The sequence below is a fragment of the Rhinichthys klamathensis genome, unplaced genomic scaffold (genome assembly GCF_029890125.1).
Source record: "Rhinichthys klamathensis goyatoka isolate OS25496 unplaced genomic scaffold, OSU_Roscu_1.1 h1tg000847l_1, whole genome shotgun sequence".
NCBI classification, from domain to species: domain Eukaryota; kingdom Metazoa; phylum Chordata; class Actinopteri; order Cypriniformes; family Leuciscidae; genus Rhinichthys; species Rhinichthys klamathensis.
In genome coordinates this window covers 20,987-46,500 of record NW_026607221.1, presented here as the reverse complement: position 1 = coordinate 46,500, position 25,514 = coordinate 20,987, and the positions used below count along the sequence as shown (strand labels likewise).

At 41.5% G+C, this 25,514-nt stretch overlaps 1 protein-coding gene across 1 annotated transcript in view; it reads right to left on the bottom strand.

Moving 5' to 3' along the window:
• Nucleotides 1–2,481: 2,481 nt before the first annotated feature.
• Nucleotides 2,482–25,514, bottom strand: part of prrc2b (proline-rich coiled-coil 2B) — a gene marked incomplete at its 5' end in the record, with an annotated part of 42,825 nt that continues 19,792 nt past the window's right edge. Inside the window, 11 exons of the mRNA XM_056243809.1 lie at nt 2,482–3,212; nt 10,837–11,022; nt 11,107–11,194; nt 12,540–12,619; nt 13,280–13,444; nt 14,610–14,850; nt 16,470–16,594; nt 17,066–17,160; nt 19,165–19,348; nt 19,430–19,531; nt 21,030–21,311. Of these exons, the coding sequence (XP_056099784.1) occupies nt 3,099–3,212; nt 10,837–11,022; nt 11,107–11,194; nt 12,540–12,619; nt 13,280–13,444; nt 14,610–14,850; nt 16,470–16,594; nt 17,066–17,160; nt 19,165–19,348; nt 19,430–19,531; nt 21,030–21,311 (1,662 nt within the window). The remainder of the gene's footprint in view (nt 3,213–10,836; nt 11,023–11,106; nt 11,195–12,539; nt 12,620–13,279; nt 13,445–14,609; nt 14,851–16,469; nt 16,595–17,065; nt 17,161–19,164; nt 19,349–19,429; nt 19,532–21,029; nt 21,312–25,514) is intronic.

The following is a 25,514-nucleotide window of genomic DNA, read 5'->3' as shown; positions in this document are numbered from 1 at the left end:
ATTCAAGATATTAGTTTAAAAACGCAGATTCATCCAGTAACGAAACAAATCTTTATGAGGGATTCATTGATTCATTCAATGACATTCGTTAAAAAACGCAGATACATCCAGTAACGAAACGAATCTTTATGAGGGATTCATTGAATCATTCAAGATATTAGTTAAAAAACGCAGATTCATCCAGTAATGAAACAAATCTTTACGAGGGACTCATGGAATCATTCAAGATATTCGTTAAAAAAAAACGCAGATTCATCCAGTAATGAAACAAATCTTTATGAGTCATTGAATCATTCAAGATATTAGTTAAAAAACGCAGATTCATCCAGTATTGAAACAAATCTTTATGAGTCATTGAATCATTCAAGATATTAGTTAAAAAACGCAGATTCATCCAGTAATGAAACAAATCTTTACGAGGGACTCATGGAATCATTCAAGATATTCGTTAAAAAAACGCAGATTGATCCAGTAATGAAACAAATCTTTATGGAGGAGTCATTGAATCATTCAATGACATTCGTTAAAAAAAACGCAGATTCATCCAGTAACGAAACAAATCTTTATGAGGGAGTCATTGAATCATTCAATGACATTCGTTAAAAAACGCAGATTCATCCAGTAATGAAACAAATCTTTATGAGGGAGTCATTGAATCATTCAATGGCATTCGTTAAAAAACGCAGATTCATCCAGTAATGAAACAAATCTTTATGAGTGAGTCATTGAATCATTCAAGATATTAGTTTAAAAACGTAGATTCATCCAGTAACGAAACAAATCTTTATGAGGGATTCATTGAATCATTCAATGACATTCGTTAAAAAACGCAGATTCATCCAGTAATGAAACAAATCTTTATGAGGGAGTCATTGAATCATTCAAGATATTAGTTTAAAAACGCAGATTCATCCAGTAATGAAACAAATCTATATGAGGGATTCATTGAATCATTCAATGGCATTCGTTAAAAAACGCAGGTTCATCCAGTAACGAAACAAATCTTTATGAGTGAGTCATTGAATCATTCAAGATATTAGTTTAAAAACGTAGATTCATCCAGTAACGAAACAAATCTTTATGAGGGATTCATTGAATCATTCAATGACATTCGTTAAAAAACGCAGATTCATCCAGTAATGAAACAAATCTTTATGAGGGAGTCATTGAATCATTCAAGATATTAGTTTAAAAACGCAGATTCATCCAGTAATGAAACAAATCTTTATGAGGGAGTCATTGAATCATTCAATGACATTCGTTAAAAAAACCCAAATTCATCCAATAATGAAACAGTCTTCACTTGTTTTTCTACTGGATGAATCAGTGTTTTTGGACAAATCTCTTAAATGATTCAATGACTCACTCATAAAGATTTGAGTTATTGAATCCTTCATTCAAGAGAAACGTTGAATCATCCAGTAATGAAATAAGTGAAGCTTGTTTCCTTCCTTTTGCTCTATTACTTCACGAATCTGCTTGATTAATCAGAACTAGAGTTGGGAAGTTTGATTCATTTCTGTTAATCAGGTAAAACACTTTCAATGAAATTGAATTTGTTTACATCACCATTACTATGTTCATAGAACAACAGCAATGTTTACTATAGTTGTATTGGTTCATATAAATGATGAAAGCCATTCATTCGGTGAGAAGCTGGGGTTTCAGTTCAGTAACTGCACACGCTCAATGGGAACACAAACAACGATCCGTCTTTGAAAAAAGCACAATCTGCTTTATTTCTCTCTTGTTGAGATCATTTTCCAATAAAAGGGCAAATATGGTCACACATTTAATAGGATAAACAACACTGAGTGATAAATATCTGCAGGGAAAAAAACAAAACAGACCCCTAAAAATAAACATAAAAGTGAGTAAATCCATCACTGGCCCTTTAAATACAAGTCTACCAAAAGCCAAAGGGCAATAATGAGTCTGTACAGATATTCAGCAATCATCAAGAAGCAAATGACCCTCTAAAATAACCAGAAGCACTGGAGAAATCATTTAAAAAGGCATTTCAAATGTGCAACAATTGCCCCAGAGGGAAAAGGACGAGTCGCATTAATGCTCCAATATCAAAGATGAATGAATGCATGAACATGTGCTGATGATGTCATAGTTCTGTACAGCCGTAGTGTGACGGAGATCTGAAACAAGACTTCATATGTTCAATCATGATCCCTGTGAGACAGCAACATCTACAATAAAGGAAATCTTTTGGACCCTGATTGTTACAGAAAGGTTGTTTATTGCTTGTGTCACTGCTGTGACTGACAGAGCCAAACACCGGAACTCAAAGCAGAAGATGAGGCGTTCCACACGAGAACATCAGAGCGAGCGCTTCTCCACACACACACACACACATCAGCAACACCGCTGAGGAACAATGCTGCTCTGCATTTACACAACACATGAAAGCAGAGGAGAATAAGAGTTCAGCACAGATGCTCCATGTGTGGATTGAACAATGTCCTCAAATTTGGGTTTAAACTTTTTTTATTGAATAAAAGGTGTTCTTTAATAATAATAATAGAGCAAATATGCATGATTACTAATATATATATATATATATATATATATATAAATTAAAGGAAGTTAAAACTCCATGGTACCCAGTAAAAATGACTAAAGCCTCGCACTGCAGCTGCTCATGTCAATCAAAACCTGGAGTCCAATCAGCTGGCTCGGTTTGGCAATGTGGGCGGGGCATGAGCTGGGAGAAGAGATGCACTTCTCGTTTTTCTGATTGCAAACTTCGAGAGATAGATAGAGACAGAGAGAGAGAGAGAGAGAACCGGCGGTTCATTTGCCTTTTTTTTAAACCGTTATTCTTCACTTGAAAAAAATGACAAACAAAATGTAAATAAATAAAGCTGATCTTGAAAAGTCTGCGGAGAAGAGTCCAAACCTATTGTGTCTATTTATATATATATAGTATACATTTATATATAGATATTCATATCTCTCTATGTGATGTTTATTAATGTATTCCAATTGATTAGTGGGGTTGGTGATCCTGTGCGTCAGTCCGGTGAGAGAGAGAGAGAGATGGAGAGAGAGAGAGAGCCGTGTCATGTGATCGTGAGGTCCATTAATCAGGCTTTGCCTTCCTCCACTGGGACCGGCTGTGGTTTGATGGCTCTGGTTCGAGCAGCGTTGACCTGTGGCCTTCTGGGAATCACTGAAGAGTTCTTGGCGTCACTGGCGGCCTGTACACACACACACACCTTACAGTCACTTCATCAACATCAACGAGTCAAAGCACTGATGAACACACACTCGGCCTGAACGCAGGACTGGGGCAAACACAATTAACCTCATGATGAATCAAGCATCATATGTGCGTCTGGAGTTTATTCACCGCATCATTACACTGGGTCTCTGATCCCGCAGAACAGGGTCACATGTTCATTTTATTATAATAGTTCAAATAGTTACATAATCGTCCATATGCTTTTATTTACAGACGCATGTTATTTCAGATCCCTCAATAATAAATGCTGAACATCATAAAGAACAACAACAGTAAAATATAAAGATTAGGGCTGAGCGATATCATATTTCTTCCATAATTTTCGATTGCAATATTTATCATTTTATCGCAAGAAAGTGGAAGGAAATGCACGTTTGTTAGAACGGATGAGGAAAACTAAACCCCACTGAGAGAAAAACACCTTTTCTTTGTTTTCAGATTTAATTTTCTTAATTTTATGTTTTAGGATTTAATACAAATTTATCATCATGAGTTCATAAAACTCACAATTTTATTGTAAAACAATCAAATACAAAAAAAAAAGAAAGATTTTGAACAGAATAGAACTTTTACACTGGATTTTTTCGGCAACACTTTACAATAAGTTTCCATTTGTTAACAGTTAACTATAAAAACTTTCAAGCGGTTCACATTTTTAATCTAATTTAATACATGATGTTCCAAATAATTAATCTCAAAGCACTTTTGGCTGAGAAATTACGCCCAAAAGATGAGAAAAGCATTGAATAGTCATTATAAAAAGCAGGTTCAGAAAGAAAAAAATTGATTAAAAAATGTATTACACAAACGTTTAAGGCTACAATGTGGCCATAACATATTTCTTTTCTGAAGCTGCATCAGATGTGGCATTTAGGTTTATTTACACAGGTTATTTAAAGCATCTCAGTGTATTGCTGCCACCTACTGGTGGTTTTAGTTTCATATTTAAAGTATGTAATTTTTCATTCATATTCCAGCTCTGTCTTTGAACGAGTCACTGAATCATTCATTCAACCGATTCACTCAAGCACATTGATTCAATGACTCAGTAATGAAAGTGTGGAACTATGTCATTGGCCAAATTGAGCAAAAACAGACAATTTTGTCTAAAATTTAACAAATTGTTTATTGAACTGCTGTATAACATCAATATCCCATTAGCAATCGTGCTGATATACGGAGAAAACATATTGCTAAATATAAACAGGACAAAAACAAAGCATTTTTTTCCCCCCATATCTTGAATTTTAGTGTTTCTGAATATTTATTGGAGCCGATGAACTAACAATGACCAGTTGTATTTTTATTTAATAATGAGAAAAATATTTTCTAACATTAGTTGTTTGCATGAAGTAACAAACTAGTCAAGTCTCCTTTATTTATACAGCTTTACAGAGATAACAGGAGAATAATGCAACAGTGTTTCTAGAAGAGAATAGCGTCTCAGTCCAGCTTAAGTCAGTTCAGTGACGGCTCATTTTTGTTGTAAAAAAGTTATTATTTAGTTCATTTATATATATAGCGGCTCTGGAGTAAACCGTGATGTCATCGTCCAGCTCAGTTCAGTTCTCATATAATGCTGTCAATGCAGGAGATCAATAATATTGTTGAATATTAAACCCTTCTTTTTGAAAAGCGATGCCATTTTTCCCAATTAATGTCGGTATTAATCGCCCAGCCCTAATCGAGCTCATCCAGCTCCACTTGAGAGTCGGAGCAACATCAGGCCTCCATCATGAGACCTGGAACACGACACACACTAGCGCTGCACGGTTAATGGCTATTAACATGTAATCGCTCTTAAAGCGATTTGGCTCATCATGATTTTGAAATCGTGAACGCTGAGGTTATTAGTAATGTGCAGCTTGTCAGTGAAGCTCGGCTCAGTAAACGCGGCTCACTCTGAAAGCACTGAGTTCGAGTCGCTTATCACGTGCTTTTGAAAAAGCAACACGCGTCAAACACGAGAAGCATTTATGAACCTCTTGTCCAACAGAAGACGACATTTAATAACACGCTTTACTCCAAACTCTCTTCATCAGGACAGCTGAGCTCGTCCTCCGGTGAGATGATGCGCTTCTCACACAGAATACGGCAGTCGTGTGTTTAATACTCATGTTTAATCAGAGCGTTTCAGTCCTCTGTTTATTCAGATACAGAGTGTGTGAAGCCGATAGGGGTTTCCTGGAATGTTGTGCTCTACTTCTTTGTGCATGTGTGAGATGTCCTGTTGTGTTCATATGGATATGTCGTGTGTAGGGATGGGAATCGAAAACCGGTTCCACTCGAGAACCGGTTCTAAATTTTACGATCCATCGATATTGTATGCCCTCGACGTTAACGAGTCCTCTTATCGATGCTCCTGCTCTGAGTCAGCCATAGTATGTAGGCTACAGACCGTGAACTCACAACTGTCCCTTTTGTCCTTTTTCAAGCACCATAGCACCGCGTCCAAAGCTAATCTTTGTCCTGCAAAGTCTTATTTGATCAGTGAGTAAAATTGTCTCTCTCTGGTAATGTAGATGAACCGCTGCGCTTGTGACAGGGCGCATGTTAAACTGATCGAGCAGAGAGAGAGAGAGAGAGAGCCCCGGTCGCGCGCACGCACTCTCTCTCTTCGGAGCAAGGCAGAAGTAGGCTTCACAGTCTCAAAACTAAGCGCTGTCTTCCTCTCTCCCTCGCACATATTAATCAAAATAAACGACACGATGGTAAGGTAGGGAGACTAAAGTTTCATGTGGAGCATTCGGAGATTTGTTTTTCCTGAATTGCCGCTGGGTGTGAATTGTGCTAAAATACGTTGCCTTATCTTCTCTGAAAAGTGTTCCGCACATTCAGCTGACATAATCACACTTAAAAAAAATGATCCAGTGATGAAATGTTTTCTGTGATGACACACATCTTGTGAGATGTCCCAACTGCCGGGATAATCACACAACGCGCACACGTCTGATAATGACACGTCCAATTCGCGAACTAATGACTCATTTGAACCGATTCGTTTTAATTCATGGTTAAAACAACTGATCTTTCCAACACTGAACTCACGGGACGTTTAATCGGTGTATAACTAATCGGTAACACTTTACAATAAGGTTCCATTTATTACATAAATTACATAAAAAGTACAGTTTGCTTAGTCAAGTGTAAGCTTTAAAACAAATAAAACAACTTGTTTTTTCCCCCGAAAAAGACTACTTTTTACCACACAGTGCTATCAGGAATCGATAAGGGAATCGTTAAAGAATCGGATCGATAAGCAGAATCGTTAGTGGCATTGATATTGATAAAATCTTATCAATTCCCATCCCTAGTCGTGTGTGTGTGTGACGCCCTCTGGTGTTCAGAGGGATATGTCGTGTGTGTGTGACGCCCTCTGGTGTTCAGATGGATATGTGGTGTGTGTGTGTGTGTGACGCCCTCTGGTGTTTAGATGGATATGTGGTGTGTGTGTGTGTGTGACGCCCTCTGGTGTTCAGATGGATATGTCGTGTGTGTGTGTGTGTGTGACGCCCTCTAGTGTTCAGATGGATATGTCGTGTGTGTGTGTGTGTGACGCCCTCTAGTGTTCAGATGGATATGTCGTGTGTGTGTGACGCCCTCTAGTGTTCAGATGGATATGTCGTGTGTGTGTGACGCCCTCTAGTGTTCAGATGGATATGTCGTGTGTGTGTGTGACGCCCTCTGGTGTTCAGAGGGATATGTGGTGTGTGTGTGTGTGTGACGCCCTCTAGTGTTCAGATGGATATGTCGTGTGTGTGTGACGCCCTCTGGTGTTCAGATGGATATGTCGTGTGTGTGTGACGCCCTCTAGTGTTCAGATGGATATGTCGTGTGTGTGTGTGTGTGACGCCCTCTAGTGTTCAGATGGATATGTCGTGTGTATGTGTGTGTCACGCCCTCTAGTGTTCAGATGGATATGTCGTGTGTATGTGTGTGTCACGCCCTCTAGTGTTCAGATGGATATGTCGTGTGTGTGTGACGCCCTCTAGTGTTCAGATGGATATGTCGTGTGTGTGTGTGTGACGCCCTCTAGTGTTCAGATGGATATGTCGTGTGTGTGTGTGTGACGCCCTCTAGTGTTCAGATGGATATGTCGTGTGTGTGTGTGTGTGACGCCCTCTAGTGTTCAGATGGATATGTCGTGTGTGTGTGTGTGTGACGCCCTCTAGTGTTCAGATGGATATGTCGTGTGTGTGTGTGACGCCCTCTGGTGTTCAGAGGGATATGTGGTGTGTGTGTGTGTGTGACACCCTCTAGTGTTCAGATGGATATGTCGTGTGTGTGTGTGACGCCCTCTGGTGTTCAGATGGATATGTCGTGTGTGTGTGTGACGCCCTCTGGTGTTCAGATGGATATGTGGTGTGTGTGTGTGACGCCCTCTGGTGTTCAGATGGATATGTCATGTGTGTGTGACGCCCTCTGGTGTTCAGATGGATATGTCGTGTGTGTGTGTGACGCCCTCTGGTGTTCAGATGGATATGTGGTGTGTGTGTGTGTGACGCCCTCTGGTGTTTACATGGATATGTGGTGTGTGTGTGACACCCTCTGGTGTTCAGATGGATATGTCGTGTGTGTGTGACGCCCTCTGGTGTTCAGATGGATATGTGGTGTGTGTGTGACGCCCTCTGGTGTTCAGATGGATATGTCGTGTGTGTGTGACGCCCTCTAGTGTTCAGATGGATATGTCGTATGTGTGTGACGCCCTCTAGTGTTCAGATGGATATGTCGTGTGTGTGTGACGCCCTCTGGTGTTCAGATGGATATGTGGTGTGTGTGTGACGCCCTCTGGTGTTTACATGGATATGTGGTGTGTGTGTGACACCCTCTGGTGTTCAGATGGATATGTCGTGTGTGTGTGACGCCCTCTAGTGTTCAGATGGATATGTCGTATGTGTGTGACGCCCTCTAGTGTTCAGATGGATATGTCGTGTGTGTGTGACGCCCTCTGGTGTTCAGATGGATATGTCGTGTGTGTGTGACGCCCTCTAGTGTTCAGATGGATATGTCGTGTGTGTGTGTGACGCCCTCTGGTGTTCAGAGGGATATGTGGTGTGTGTGTGTGTGTGTGACGCCCTCTGGTGTTCAGATGGATATGTCGTGTGTGTGTGTGTGTGACGCCCTCTAGTGTTCAGATGGATATGTCGTGTGTGTGTGTGTGTGACGCCCTCTAGTGTTCAGATGGATATGTCGTGTGTGTGTGACGCCCTCTAGTGTTCAGATGGATATGTCGTGTGTGTGTGTGTGACGCCCTCTAGTGTTCAGATGGATATGTCGTTTGTCTGTGTGTGTGACGCCCTCTAGTGTTCAGATGGATATGTCGTGTGTGTGTGTGTGTGACGCCCTCTAGTGTTCAGATGGATATGTCGTGTGTGTGTGTGTGTGACGCCCTCTAGTGTTCAGATGGATATGTCGTGTGTGTGTGTGACGCCCTCTGGTGTTCAGAGGGATATGTGGTGTGTGTGTGTGTGTGTGACACCCTCTAGTGTTCAGATGGATATGTCGTGTGTGTGTGTGACGCCCTCTGGTGTTCAGATGGATATGTCGTGTGTGTGTGTGACGCCCTCTGGTGTTCAGATGGATATGTCGTGTGTGTGTGACGCCCTCTGGTGTTCAGATGGATATGTCGTGTGTGTGTGTGACGCCCTCTGGTGTTCAGATGGATATGTGGTGTGTGTGTGTGTGACGCCCTCTGGTGTTTACATGGATATGTGGTGTGTGTGTGACACCCTCTGGTGTTCAGATGGATATGTCGTGTGTGTGTGACGCCCTCTGGTGTTCAGATGGATATGTGGTGTGTGTGTGTGTGACGCCCTCTGGTGTTCAGATGGATATGTGGTGTGTGTGTGTGACGCCCTCTGGTGTTCAGATGGATATGTGGTGTGTGCGTGTGTGTGACGCCCTCTGGTGTTTAGATGGATATGTGGTGTGTGTGTGTGTGACGCCCTCTGGTGTTCAGATGGATATGTCGTGTGTGTGTGACGCCCTCTGGTGTTCAGATGGATATGTCGTGTGTGTGCGTGACGCCCTCTGGTGTTCAGATGGATATGTGGTGTGTGTGTGTGACGCCCTCTGGTGTTCAGATGGATATGTGGTGTGTGTGTGTGTCTGTGTGTGTGACGCCCTCTGGTGTTCAGATGGATATGTCGTGTGTGTGTGTGACGCCCTCTGGTGTTCAGATGGATATGTGGTGTGTGTGTGTGACGCCCTCTGGTGTTCAGATGGATATGTCGTGTGACGCCCTCTGGTGTTCAGATGGATATGTCGTGTGTGTGTGTGACGCCCTCTGGTGTTCAGATGGATATGTGGTGTGTGTGTGTGTGACGCCCTCTGGTGTTTAGATGGATATGTGGTGTGTGTGTGTGTGACGCCCTCTGGTGTTCAGATGGATATGTCGTGTGTGTGTGACGCCCTCTGGTGTTCAGATGGATATGTGGTGTGTGTGTGTGTGTGACGCCCTCTGGTGTTCAGTTGGATATGTGGTGTGTGTGACGCCCTCTGGTGTTCAGAAGGATATGTGGTGTGTGTGTGTGTGTGACACCCTCTAGTGTTCAGATGGATATGTGGTGTGTGTGTGACGCCCTCTGGTGTTCAGATGGATATGTGGTGTGTGTGTGACGCCCTCTGGTGTTCAGATGGATATGTGGTGTGTGTGTGTGTGTGACGCCCTCTAGTGTTCAGATGGATATGTGGTGTGTGTGTGTGTGTGACACCCTCTGGTGTTCAGATGGATATGTGGTGTGTGTGACGCCCTCTGGTGTTCAGAAGGATATGTGGTGTGTGTGTGTGTGTGACACCCTCTAGTGTTCAGAGGGATATGTCGTGTGTGACGCCCTCTAGTGTTCAGAGGGATATGTGGTGTGTGTGTGTGTGTGTGTGTGACGCCCTCTGGTGTTCAGATGGATATGTCGTGTGTGACGCCCTCTCGTGTTCAGAGGGATATGTGGTGTGTGTGTGTGTGTGTGTGTGTGACGCCCTCTGGTGTTCAGATGGATATGTCGTGTGTGTGTGTGTGACGCCCTCTGGTGTTCAGATGGATATGTCCTGTGTGTGTGTATGTGACACCCTCTAGTGTTCAGAGGGATATGTGGTGTGTGTGTGTGTGTGTGACGCCCTCTGGTGTTCAGATGGATATGTCGTGTGTGACGCCCTCTAGTGTTCAGAGGGATATGTGGTGTGTGTGTGTGTGTGTGTGTGTGTGTGTGTGTGTGTGTGTGTGTGTGACGCCCTCTGGTGTTCAGATGGATATGTGGTGTGTGTGTGTGTGTAAGACGCCCTCTGGTGTTTAGATGGATATGTGGTGTGTGTGACGCCCTCTGGTGTTCAGATGGATATGTCCTGTGTGTGTGTGTGTGTGTGTGTGTGTGTGTGTGTGTGTGTATGTGACACCCTCTGGTGTTCAGATGGAGCATTCACTACCGATCAGCCGTACTTCACTGACAAACTGCACATAAAATAATTTTGCCAAATCGCGTGCGGTTTCACTGCGATCAGCCGCGCAGCGCTAACACAGCCTGAACACAAGAAAGGAGAAGAGCATTAAATGTAATTACCTCTGATGATCACAGTGGGTGGCTCACCTTCATCCCGTCCTCAGGGCCCTTCCCAGCATGCTCAGGGTTGGGCTCGCGCTGGCCGGGGTACGGCGGGGAGCGGATGATCACGGTCTTGTTGATCTGCATGACGGGCCGCTGGATGGGGTTGGGGAAGGGCCCGCTCGAGGGGGGTCTCATGTGCATGACCATGTTGCCCTGAGGGCCCGACACCTGCCGCAGAACACACACCGGTCGGCCACATGAACCATCAGCTTTACTAAAGCAACGCTGCGCTGGCGGCGGTGCGCTGAATACCTGCTGTGTGTAATGTCCTGGCAGAGACACGACCGACGCAGGGGCTCCGGGGCCCGAGGCTTTCCCACTGGGACTGGCCGAACCGGGCCTGATGGGACACACAGAACTCAGTGAGAAAAGATATTTACAGTCAAACCAAAAATTATTCAGACACCAGATCTATAGGTCATTTCTGTAAGTGAGGAGAGCAAAATAAAGTAAACTGAGACATATTATACCCAAATATTCTTCATACAGTGACTACCAGTAACATTTATAATCATTCAGGAGCAGAAATGATTCCTCCACTTTGAGCTGATCATGTTCTGCTGAAGTGTGTTTTCTGTAATTGCTAATGCTCTTTTTACACACACACTGAACAACATGAAGCATTGCTTGGTCACTGGTTGAGCTAAACTGGTATTATCTAATTGTGTAGTTAAATTTAACAGCTGACAGATATTCAACATAATTCATGTGTGAAAAAGTCTATGATCTGCTGTGGAAAAGCAAACCGAGTCGTAGTCCACAGAGGAAATGCGCCACTACATGCATGACAGACTCAAACACACAGAACTGTAAACATTCTCAAATACTCTAGTCAACATTTGAAGTGGATCAAAACCTTTCATCAAAGTCGTACATGAATTTTGAATACCCGTTCTTGTCTTAGGACAACTTTGATGAACTTTTTTGATCCACTTCAAATGTTCACTACAGTAGTTTTAATTTGGATTTGATTTATTTCGGTTCTCCTTAAGGTGTGTGTATTAGGCCACGCACACACTTTTAAGTTTCAGAAGTGACAACCGCATTTAAATACGGGAGTGAAACCCCTAAACCCCTGTCGGTGTGTGAATGAGTGAGTGAATGGGTGAATGTGAGGCAAATTGTAAAGGGCTTTGGTGGCCATTGGGTCTGTGAAAGCGCTATATAAATGCAGTCCATTTACCTAAATTATCAGTGTCCGTATTTTCTGCTTAAAACTGCAGTGAACCAAAGACAGTCTCAAAAACACGGGTTGAAATCGCTGGTGTTTCTGACGTCACAAACGACCTTGTAACCAATCAGATCAACGTGTGATCGTCAACCATTGGATCTCTGAGCTGAGTGAGTGAGTGGAGGCGGGGCTCATTTGCATATTCATAGAGCCGCGCATACTAAATGAGGCGAGGGTGTCGAGTTACATTCAAGTGATTTCAAAGCATTTAAGGAAAAAAATATTTAAATGTGTCATTTTGGTGATCAAAGATGAGTTTTAAGAGATAAAATGATTGATACAGTGGGACTTTAATCAAAATGCTTTTAGCCACCATGGTCTGAAGACGATTTGAGCCAATTTTGGTGTAAAGGACTGAACTCTGGGTGTACAGAACAGGATTAAGCACTGAAAGGTGAGTGTGCGAGGCCTAATGACGGTGCGTGACCTCAGGGGGAGTGTGGGAAGTGTTCACCTGTAGGAGCCGCTGGGTATTCCAGGCGAGTGATTGGGCTTGTCAGAAAACTGAAATCCTTTCATGTCCATCTGGGAAGGCTGCAGAACAAACATGATTTATTAATCAGACAGTAAATTCATGTACTGTAATGAATCCAAGCCGAACATTGCAGTCTGATTCACACATTCTAGTACATGTGTACATGTTAGGGCTGCACAATTAATCGCAATGAAACCGCACTGTGATTATTTTATGTGCTGTTTGTGCAGTGGCTGATTGGTAGTAAATGCTGGTCTCACACACACTCTGTATCTGAATAAACAGAGGACTGAAACGCTCTGATTAAACATGAGTATTAAACACACGACTGCCGTATTCTGTGTGAGAAGCGCATCATCTCACCGGAGGACGAGCTCAGCTGTCCTGATGAAGAGAGTTTGGAGTAAAGCGTGTTATTAAATGTCGTCTTCTGTTGGACAAGAGGTTCATAAATGCTTCTCGTGTTTGACGCGTGTTGCTTTTTCAAAAGCACGTGATAAGCGACTCGAACTCAGTGCTTTCAGAGTGAGCCGCGTTTACTGAGCCGAGCTTCACTGACAAGCTGCACATTACTAATAACCTCAGCGTTCACGATTTCAAAATCATGATGAGCCAAATCGCTTTAAGAGCGATTACATGTTAATAGCCATTAACCGTGCAGCGCTAGTACATGCATTCTGAAGAATCCTGATGTTTCCCAGCAGCCCTTGCTCTCTCACCTCTCTGCTGCTCATGATGGGCGGCTGAGACCCGGGAGGCATCATGCGACGGGGAGCTCCGACGGACAGGTTCTGGTTCTGCTGGAGCTGGATGGACTGGGGCAGAATGAGGTGCTGCTGGGCCGAGCCGTAGCGCAGCTGAGACCCGGGCATGGGCATCGTCACCTGAACACACACACACACAGCAAAGTCATTAGACCTAAACACTTGTGCAACCTTATGGACATTTGTGACCTTGGATCAAGTTTTTTCCCCCACATTTTTATTTTATGCCAAAAATCATTAGGATATCACGTAAAGATCATGTTCATGAAGAGATTTAGTAAATTTCCTACCGTAAATATATAAAATATATATTTTTGTGAGTGAAAGAAGCAACATCGCGAATATAAATGCACAACTTTAAAGGAGATTTTCTCAATGTTTAAATTTTTTTGCACCCTCAGATTCCAGATGTTCAAAAGTCATATCTTGGCCAAATATGGTCCTATCCCAACAAACCATACATCCATGAAAAGCTTATTTATTCAGCTTCCAGGTGATGTTTAAATCTTAATTTTAAAAAATTGACCCTTGTGACTGGTTTTGGGGCCCAGGGTCACATTCTTGTTTTTTTGATCATGTTGCCTGTGTTAAAGCCAACTGCATATATTTTGGTACAGGTGTGTATTGTTATTGGAATTTTAATATTTCACCCCCATTTCCTTTAATAAATCTATTTTGCACTAGTAGGACAAAAGTAGCTTAGACGTGCTCATCCCAGCCGGCTGGTTCAGTGGCCCGTGTGTGTGAGTGAGTGAGTGAGTGAGTGAGTGAGTGAGTGAGTGAGTGAGTGAGTGAGTGAGTGAGTGAGTGAGTGAGTGAGTGAGTGAGTGAGAGTGAGTGAGAGTGTGTGAGTGAGTGTGTGTGAGTGAGTGTGTGTGAGTGAGTGTGTGTGAGTGAGTGTGTGTGAGTGAGTGTGTGTGAGTGAGTGAGTGTGAGTGAGTGTGAGTGAGTGAGTGAGTGAGTGAGTGTGTGTAAGTGAGTGAGTGAGTGAGTGAGTGAGTGAGTGAGTGAGTGAGTGAGTGAGTGTGTGAGTGAGTGTGTGAGTGAGTGAGTGAGTGAGTGAGTGTGTGTGAGTGAGTGTGAGTGAGTGAGTGAGTGTGTGTGAGTGAGTGAGTGAGTGAGCGAGTGAGAGTGAGTGTGTGAGAGTGTGTGAGTGAGTGTGTGTGAGTGAGTGAGTGTGAGTGAGTGAGTGAGTGTGTGTGAGTGAGTGAGTGAGTGAGTGAGTGAGTGAGTGTGTGAGTGAGTGTGAGTGAGTGAGTGTGTGTGTGTGTTGCAGGGCTCTTGCCTGTATGAGCTGCGAGTCCATGAGCTGAGAGGTGCTCATCCCCGCCGGCTGGTTCATGTTGCCGTCGTACACGAGCTGCTGGCTGCCGCTCATGGGCTGGTAATGGGATCCTGACGGCTGCTTCACCATGTCTGACGGCTGCATGCCGGGGAAGGCGGAGTACGGGCCTTTGAGAGGCGCTCCGCCAGAGAGCACCATGGGACTGGGCTGAGACAGGTTCGGGTGCATGTACACCTGAGACCTGCAACAGATTCAACAGAACATGATTGGAACCAATGAACACGACGGCCAATCAGAGGCGTTTAAGTTCAGAATCTATTCAATAGATCTTATTCACAGCAGCGCCATCTTTGATTTTATTTTTATTTTTTTATGTTTATTTATATGCGAGTACAATGATATAGTATATTTCAGTGCTCAATGCAATCACAAAGTGTCTTTGCAAATACAAATATGAACAATTACCTCATGTGTTTCAAATATAAATTGTACTCCAGATTTGTTAAATTGTTTCTAAGTATAATTTTTTTTTTTTTAAATGGGAGAGAACATGTTCTAGTTACATTCCATCCTTAACAACCTCAAATATCTTTTTATATTATTATAATTATAATCTCATCCATTTGAATGGGAACTGACGCAAGGCTGTGATGGAGACATCTCTTCAGTGAGTGCTCATGTTATTTAATGTGTTCCTGGATTGTTCTGCTGACGAAAAAGCAAAAGTATCTTTCCAAGAAATTTCAGCAGAAGAAAAACGAAGTGAAAATAAGTGATATAGGAGCTTTATACAGTCTATCCCCACAGCCTCGCTTCCATAACGGTCATGGCGCTGCTCTGAATAAGGTCTATTCAGTTTAAAATGCATAGGCAAAATTTCAGGAGTGACGAGCGCTTTTAAATGTGGGAGTGAATCCGCTAATATGTCATTCCATGATCGACTCCCGAAACTGCCGTGAACGAAATCAAATCGTGAAATTTGTCAATGCCCAGTACTAAATAAAGTTGTGCTTATCTGCTATTTTCTCTAGATTGGATGTCAGTGTAGTGCTCGTTATATTCAGCAGTTATTGATGCAAGCACTCAAATTTATCAATTGTTTTCACCAAGTCTTTATGATGACGACTGCGTGCACAAAGCATGGGAAGTGGGTTCGGGTATCGTTTTAATTTTAAAGATTTCGATTCTGCTCATCGATCCCTAATTTCGATTCCAATAAAGTTAAAAAAACTAGATATAATATTAAATGCAAAACATTTAATTGTAGCTGAATATCATGAACGTTTGCCTGTGGTTTAAAAAAAAAAACACCATAGAAAACAACTAGCTGAACTTATATAAATTTCAAGCATTATTAAAGACAATAAACACTCAGTAATTAAAAAAAGAACAAATAAAAAATTAGAAAATCGCAACAATAGATACAACTGAACAAAGATACGATTGAAATAAACAGTGTTTGAAGATTTTCAGGTGTAGAAAATACAAATGTAAAATAACACTGCACTTTATAAATATAGTTATAAAAGTTATCCAGTCTAGAGCGAGTGTGTGTTCTCAGTCTTCTGTTGTGTGATTAGTGTTATTATAGAGACGGCAGGAATATCAGTGCTGTCCCTTTAAGAGCCGCACGGGTCCGATACACTGATACACATGAGGACAGAGTCTCTCGCGCTCCAACGCTTCACACTCATATTGAGACGCTCACAGAGGAATCGATAAGAGGAATCAAAATTTTATTACAAGTATCTGATTCCTGACCCTTAAGTATTCAATTCCAGAATTATAATTGATTTTCGATTCCCAACCCTAATGTAAAGTGGAGAAGAGTAGCGGTAGTTCCTGTGGCGAGAGGATTACCTGAAGGGAGGCATGGAGCTGAACATCTCCTGGGACTGAGAGACGGGCAGAGCTCCTCGTAGACCCAGCTGAGCCTGAGCCTGCAGAGACGTGTGCAGAGAGATGGGGATCTGCTGAGCGGTGGCCTGGACACACACACACACACACACGGACCGCATGAATCAACCATATAAAGACTACTGTATCATATTTGATGCACATCTAAGGCCTCTAAATGATCAACATGAGCAAAGTCATTGCTGTGTAGCTCAATCTACTACAGTCCTTCTGTCATCTGATTGATAGTTTAGACTTAATGTAACAAGATTAGAAGTAACATGAATTACGTAAGATTACTTTATGTAACAAGTAACGTTATAAGAAACATGAATTACGTAAGCGAATTACTTTATGTAACAAGTAACGTTATAAGTAACATGAATTATGTAACAAGTAACGTTATAAGTAACATGAATTACGTAAGCGGATTACTTTATGTAACAAGTAACGTTATAAGTAACATGAATTATGTAACAAGTAACGTTATAAGTAAGCCCATATCCAAAAGGCTTTTGGTGTAATGGTGGAGGCCTGATATGGGAGGTGCCGACACGTACCTGCTGGTAGCTCGGCTGCTGAGTCAAGGGCGGCACGAGGCGCGGCTGACTGGGAAACACATGACCATCCAGATACAGAGGAGGGATGTGACTGCCTGTAACACACACAGTATTTAGAGCCGTACTCAGAGTCTGAGAGACGAACGAGACGGCAGACCTTGCATTAGTGGTAATTTTGTCAGCTATTTTTACATTTAGTCTTAGTCCTGTATCAAATGTACTTTTGAGTTATCATCATATTTAGTCAACCATGCCATGTTTTCATTCAGTCAAGTTCTTTTGATTTTTCTAAGTTGATTTTGATTGTTTGATTCTCGATTTTGAATCAAAATTCAATTCGATATACAGGTCCTTCTCAAAATTAGCATATTGTGATAAAGTTCACTATTTTCCATAATGTAATGATAAAAATTAAACTTTCATATATTTTAGGATCATTGCACACCAACTGAAATATTTCAGGTCTTTTATTGTTTTAAATTAATACTGATGATTTTGGCATACAGCTCATGAAAACCCCAAATTCCTGTCTCAAAATTAGCATATCATGAAAAGGGTCTCTAAACGAGCTGTTAACCTAATCATCTGAATCAACTAATTAACTCTAAACACCTGCAAAAGATTCCTGAGGCTTTTAAAAACTCCCAGCCTGTTTCATTACTCAAAACCGCAATCATGAGGTAAGACACCCTCAAGCAAGAGGGTAAAACACAGAAAGAAATTTCTGAACAAATAGGCTGTTCCCAGAGTGCTGTATCAAGGCACCTCAGTGGGAAGTCTGTGGGAAGGAAAAAGTGTGGCAAAAAAACACTGCACAACGAGAGGAGGTGACCGGACCCTGAGGAAGATTGTGGAGAAGGACCGATTCCAGACCTTGGGGGACCTGCGGAAGCAGTGTGCACAGGCGTGTGCAGGACATGGGCTACAGGCGCCGCATTCCCCAGGTCAAGCCACTTTTGAACCAGAAACAGTGGCAGAAGCGCCTGACCTGGGCTACAGAGAAGCAGCACTGGACTGTTGCTCAAATTTTGCATGTCATTCGGAAATCAAGGTGCCAGAGTCTAGAGGAAGACTGGGGAGAAGGAAATGCCCAAATGCCTGAAGTCCAGTGTCAAGTACCCACAGTCAGTGATGGTCTGGGGTGCCATGTCAGCTGCTGGTGTTGGTGCACTGTGTTTTATCAAGGGCAGGGTCAATGCAGCTAGCTATCAGGAGATTTTGGAGCACTTCATGCTTCCATCTGCTGAAAAGCTTTATGGAGATGAAGATTTCATTTTTCAGCACGACCTGGCACCTGCTCACAGTGCCAAAACCACTGGTAAATGGTTTACTGACCATGGTATTACTGTGCTCAATTGGCCTGCCAGCTCTCCTGACCTGAACCCCATAGAGAATCTGTGGGATATTGTGAAGAGAAAGTTGAGAGACGCAAGACCCTACACTCTGGATGAGCTTAAGGCCGCTATCGAAGCATCCTGGGCCTCCATAACACCTCAGCAGTGCCACAGGCTGATTGCCTCCATGCCACGCCGCATTGAAGCAGTCATTTCTGCAAAAGGATTCCCAACCAAGTATTGAGTGCATAACTGAACAATTATTTGAAGGTTGACTTTTTTTTTTGTAGTATTAAAAACACTTTTATTGGTCGGATGAAATATGCTAATTTTTTGAGACAGGAATTTTGGGTTTTCATGAGCTGTATGCCAAAATCATCAGTATTAAAACAATAAAAGACCTGAAATATTTCAGTTGGTGTGCAATGAATCTAAAATATATGAAAGTTTAATTTTTATCATTACATTATGAAAATAATGAACTTTATAACAATATGCTAATTTTTTGAGAGGGACCTGTATGCATAGATTTGATCACAGCGACCCGTTTCGGTGCATGTCTCTTTAAATGATAATGAGCAACACTATGACATCATATTGCTCAGAAAATCCAAACGGCTTGATTATTGAGTGTGTTTAGGCTTTTTGAGGATTAAAATGGACTGTTTGGTGATTGTGTCCACACACTGCAAACACACATTTATATGCAACCACCACATGAAAGTGAATTTTGCATCCGATAACCTCTAACACTTTTAACACTACCTTGCATGGAGACAGAGGGCGCGACAGACGCCACGGGCATGGGCGGCATCGACACGCCACCGAAGGAGCTGTAGCTGACGGAGGAGCCCACACTGCAGGCCGGCTGAGCTCCCGATCCCGACCCCGGGGAGCCCTGCTCCGGGAGAGCCTGGGAGTTCTCCCACGCCTTACGAGCCGACTCCATCTGAGGGCACAGAGACGCTGATGAGGAACATGCTAGGGGTGGGCACGAGCATTCGGGAGGACGAGATTCGGGCAGCGTTACCTTGAGCGTGAGGTCTGCGCTCGGGAAACTGATGGGGTTGAGGTTTATTCCCGGCTGGAGATGGTCTCTCCGGAGCATCGGGATGGCTTGAGTCAGGCCCGCCTGTGAACACACAACAACCACAGGATAAACGCTCAACGCTTCTTTACACAAGGCAGACACTGCTTTAGGAGGGAGGGGTGTGCGATATTGACTAAAAATATATATCAATATTTTCTGGGATTTTATTGATAATGGTTATTAGACAATAGTTTGCGGAGTGTGTTATTGTGCTGGTACCTTGGCAGGTTTAGGACTGCCGTGGACACTCCTAAAGTTTTGATATTCTTCATAATCTGTGTGGTGGTTAATTCGCATCAGTGACAGGAATATTTTTTTCCCAATATGATTTTTACCTTTTATGGGCATTTTTACCATTATAATGAATGCATTTAAACTGGTTACACAAGCATAAATAATGTTTAAAACAAAATATTGAATATTTGATATTTAAAATATGAAAAGATACTTTAAATGAGAAATAAATTAAAACCACCAGTGGGTGGCAGCAAGTCACCGTAAACAAGCGAGTCATTGCGATTCAACCAAATCCTTCAAACGGCGGATTCATTCAGGAACGCTTGACTGTTTAATCTATTTTAGTCATTGAATCATTGACTGATTTCTTCAAAAAGCCGATTCATTCAGTGAGGAAACGCCGCTGTCGCTCAGACGCAGTTGTTTTGTTTTGGACTATTTTCGTTGGTGAAATAGAGCAAAAACAGCCAATAGGGTGTCTAAAATGTAAGTCACTCAATATTAATTTCATACAATTTTAATAAACAAGAAGTTATCACATTTGTTATGCTGATATTTGGAGAAAAATATCAGCATGATATTTGTAATTAATATTTATTAACTATGTTAAATGATGTAAATCTAGACTAAATCTATTTGAGCACTCAAAACGCTCACCCGCACTAGCCTGATCTACAAGACCAGTGTGACGGATATACTCGAAAATGTCAAAACCGCCCATCGTTAAAACAACAATTACGATATTATCGCAAACGATATACAGTCAAACTAAAATTTATTCAGACACCTTGAACATTTCTCACATTATCACAGTTTATTCGCTATAGTTTAGAAAATGGTGATAAGACATGATAAATCAGTGGATATTTGACTGGTTTTGTCCGTCCTTCTGTTAGACTCTCACACATGAATTATGTTGAATATCTGTCAGCTGTTAAATTTAACTACACAATTAGATAATACCAGTTTAGCTCAACCAGTGACCAAGCAATGCTTCATGTTGTTCAGTGTGTGTGTAAAAAGAGCATTAGCGATTACAGAAAACACACTTCAGCAGAACATGATCAGCTCAAAGTGGAGGAATCATTTCTGCTCCTGAATGTGTATAAATGTTACTGGTAGTCACTGTATGAAGAATATTTGGGTATAATGTGTCACAGTTTACTTTATTTTGCTCTCCTCACTTACATAACTATAGTGTCCTGATCACACAAGTAAAAAAATATAAAATGATATCTGGTGTCTGGATAATGTTTGGTTTGCCTGTGTATCGCACACCCCTGCTAGGAGCTCATGTACGCACGTTGCCAGCGAGCGCGTCCTGAAGCTTGGAGACGGGGTTGGACACGGGAACCGGTGTGGATCCGGGAGGGAGGCTGAAGTCCGAATCCTTGGCGCTGACGCCGAACTCGATGGGCGGCACTGGGAGAACACCGTCCACATGAAGGTCCACTCCGTTGACGGGGGTTATGGGTCCCTCGAGGCGCTCCAGGCCCTCGGAGCCCTTGCGGTTCTTCAGCGAGCGCTCGTTGCCGATGGGCCCGGGCTTGTGTTCTTTGCTCTGCTCGGGCCCGGCGTCTGAGTCCTGGAGGACAGGACAGTGGGGCGTTAGTCTCGGGATCGGCTCTGCGAGTGAGGGATGCTGTACGCAGAAGTGTAGGGCTGGGCATTGATACAAATTTCCCCGTTTGGTGTCGATTCACAAACCAATTTGATTCAATACCAATCTCGATTATATCCAAAACAATGTCAATCTTAAAAGGAAAATATGCAGCTGTAAACTATCCTTGATGATCGATTAGGGTTGGGTATCGAATACTGTTTTAGGCACCGACCCATCGAGTGTTAAAAATGGCCAAATCAAGTGCTGACAACATTTAATCTGAGCTTACAGAAGAAGGTCTTCAACCCGTCACTATAAAAGTTTGGTTTAACTTTGAGAAACTGCAATAGAAATATATTACTCTTGTACGGTATAATGTACATCTTAATGTAATACTAGGGGTGTAACGGTTCACAAAACTCACGGTTCGGTTCGATACACTTGTGTCACGGTTCGGTACGTTTTCGATACAGCAAAAAAAAAGAAATGCCAGAGAAATTTCCTTGATTTCATTTTTTTAATTATATTTTTATTAAAACTAACATCATAAAGTATGATATTTTTTTACTTTGAGCAATGATGGAGCTATACTTGACTCTTCTTAGGAGCTTATAAACCAAAACAGCTCCTTGGACAAAATGAAATGTAATATTGTAGTAGTTATAAACAAAGGTTTATTTTAGTTCAGATTAACATTTGAGGGCAGCAATTGTATTCATAATGTCAAAATAAAACCGACGTGATGTTACTTGAAAGCATTATAGCCTACTATTCCTGCCACACTCCCATGGTTACAGTTAGTAGTGTTACTACAGTTAGTAGTGTTACTACAGTTAGTAGTGTTACTACAGACAGTTAGTAGTGTTACTACAGTTAGTAGTGTTACTACAGTTAAGTTAGTAGTGTTACTACAGTTAGTAGTGTTACTACAGTTAGTAGTCAGTTAGTAGTGTTACTACAGTTAGTAGTAGTGTTACTACAGTTAGTAGTGTTACTACAGTTAGTAGTGTTACTACAGTTAGTAGTGTTACTACAGTTAGTAGTGTTACTACAGACAGTTAGTAGTGTTACTACAGTTAGTAGTGTTACTACAGTTAGTAGTGTTACTACAGTTAGTAGTGTTACTACAGTTAAGTTAGTAGTGTTACTACAGTTAGTAGTGTTACTACAGTTAGTAGTCAGTTAGTAGTGTTACTACAGTTAGTAGTCAGTTAGTAGTGTTACTACAGTTAGTAGTCAGTTAGTAGTGTTACTACAGTTAGTAGTAGTGTTACTACAGTTAGTAGTAGTGTTACTACAGTTAGTAGTAGTGTTACTACAGTTAGTAGTGTTACTACAGTTAGTAGTGTTACTACAGTTAGTAGTGTTACTACAGTTAGTAGTGTTACTACAGTTAAGTTAGTAGTGTTACTACAGTTAGTAGTGTTACTACAGTTGGTAGTCAGTTAGTAGTGTTACTACAGTTAGTAGTCAGTTAGTAGTGTTACTACAGTTAGTAGTCAGTTAGTAGTGTTACTACAGTTAGTAGTGTTACTACAGTTAGTAGTGTTACTACAGTTAGTAGTGTTACTACAGTTAGTAGTGTTACTACAGTTAGTAGTGTTACTACAGTTAGTAGTGTTACTACAGTTAGTAGTGTTACTACAGTTAAGTTAGTAGTGTTACTACAGTTAGTAGTGTTACTACAGTTAGTAGTCAGTTAGTAGTGTTACTACAGTTAGTAGTCAGTTAGTAGTGTTACTACAGTTAGTAGTCAGTTAGTAGTGTTACTACAGTTAGTAGTAGTGTTACTACAGTTAGTAGTAGTGTTACTACAGTTAGTAGTGTTACTACAGTTAGTAGTGTTACTACAGTTAGTAGTGTTACTACAGTTAGTAGTGTTACTACAGTTAGTAGTGTTACTACAGTTAGTAGTAGTGTTACTACAGTTAGTAGTAGTGTTACTACAGTTTAGGGGTGGGCGATTTAATCGATTCTGCGATATAAATCGATATTTCCCCCCCCCAAGATAGTATCGATATTTAAGCCGCGAGTATCGATATATAAGTCCCATTCAAATCCCCCGTGTTTAACTTGGCTCGTCAAGGGGCCGTTCACATATCGTGTCTTTTGCGTGCTCAAGTTCGTTATTTCAAATGTAGGCGCGCGGCAAGCGCGCTCATAATTGAAGCGACGCGCTCATTTTCTCCAGGCGCAGCGAGATGAAAACACCTCAACTTTTCAGAATGGCGCAAGCGCACCGCAGTTCATGTGATAACCAACCATCAGTTTCACCCTTTCCATAACAACATTAAAAGCTCGGCCAACATGAAGGATGGGGGTGCACCCAAACACTACGGGTGTTTTTCTCTGCTCCGTAAATAAATCTTGTAGCAGAGCAGAGCTACAGCAAGCGTTTTCCGGTGGTGGAAATCCATTTGCTACTAAAACCTCGTTCTTTGTCGTTGTGGAGAGCGCAGTTCATGGTTGCTTAGCAACGACAGACGCCACGGGAAAATCGGACCGAATTTTACTATTAATAATAAAAGATAAGCTAATGTGCATTGTAAATCATGTCAGTAATTTATCTTTTTTGACTCATTCTTTTTATAAAAGGCTGAAATATGTGAGGTTTATCTTTTTATAAAACCTTTTTTCTCAAAACTTTATTTGCACTTTTTAACTCTCCATTGTTAATTGCAGTACTGCACTTAATTTACTTTTCAAAGACTTGCAAGCTACAGTTTGCACTGTTTCAATAAATGGAACTAATTTTCTCAACACATCTTTAATTCATTTTGTCCAGCATTTGCAAGGTGTAGCTCTGTCCAGTCAGAGACATATATTGTGTAATTGATGTTTTTAGTTTTCAGTTCAATTAATTCAATCAAAGTAAATGGAACACTCACAAGATGTCACCAAAATCACTCTGTCCCCTTTAAATCTTTCAGAAAATGATGTAAGTGTATCGAATTATATCGAATCGTATCGTTGGCTGAATATCGTGATATATATCGTATCGTGAGCTGAATATCGTGTATCGTATTGTATCGTGAGATTAGTGTATCGCTACAGCCCTACTACAGTTAGTAGTAGTGTTACTACAGTTAGTAGTAGTGTTACTACAGTTAGTAGTAGTGTTACTACAGTTAGTAGTGTTACTACAGTTAGTAGTGTTACTACAGTTAGTAGTAGTGTTACTACAGTTAGTAGTAGTGTTACTACAGTTAGTAGTGTTACTACAGTTAGTAGTGTTACTACAGTTAGTAGTGTTACTACAGTTAGTAGTGTTACTACAGTTAGTAGTGTTACTACAGTTAGTAGTAGTGTTACTACAGTTAGTAGTGTTACTACAGTTAGTAGTAGTGTTACTACAGTTAGTAGTAGTGTTACTACAGTTAGTAGTGTTACTACAGTTAGTAGTGTTACTACAGTTAGTAGTGTTACTACAGTTAGTAGTAGTGTTACTACAGTTAGTAGTGTTACTACAGTTAGTAGTGTTACTACAGTTAGTAGTAGTGTTACTACAGTTAGTAGTGTTACTACAGTTAGTAGTAGTGTTACTACAGTTAGTAGTAGTGTTACTACAGTTAGTAGTGTTACTACAGTTAGTAGTGTTACTACAGTTAGTAGTGTTACTACAGTTAGTAGTGTTACTACAGTTAGTAGTAGTGTTACTACAGTTAGTAGTGTTACTACAGTTAGTAGTGTTACTACAGTTAGTAGTGTTACTACAGTTAGTAGTGTTACTACAGTTAGTAGTGTTACTACAGTTAGTAGTAGTGTTACTACAGTTAGTAGTGTTACTACAGTTAGTAGTGTTACTACAGTTAGTAGTGTTACTACAGTTAGTAGTCAGTTAGTAGTGTTACTACAGTTAGTAGTGTTACTACAGTTAGTAGTGTTACTACAGTTAGTAGTGTTACTACAGTAAACCCATGGTGATGTTGCTGATCTGTGGACACTGGATAGTTCATTCATGGCACAATGTTTCTTCCTGGTTTCCACGTCAGCGCTGTTTGATCCGTTAATAACGGAGAAATGTGAATGTGTCTCACTAGATCTCGCAGCGATGAGTTAGTACTTCAGTGGCGAACTCAAATGTTTACTGGATTGGGCTGTGTAGTAACAGTGCTGATGATGAAGATCGGCTCGCGCTGCATTGGTCCAAACTGATAAACGGTCCGCCAACCACACAATAACGAG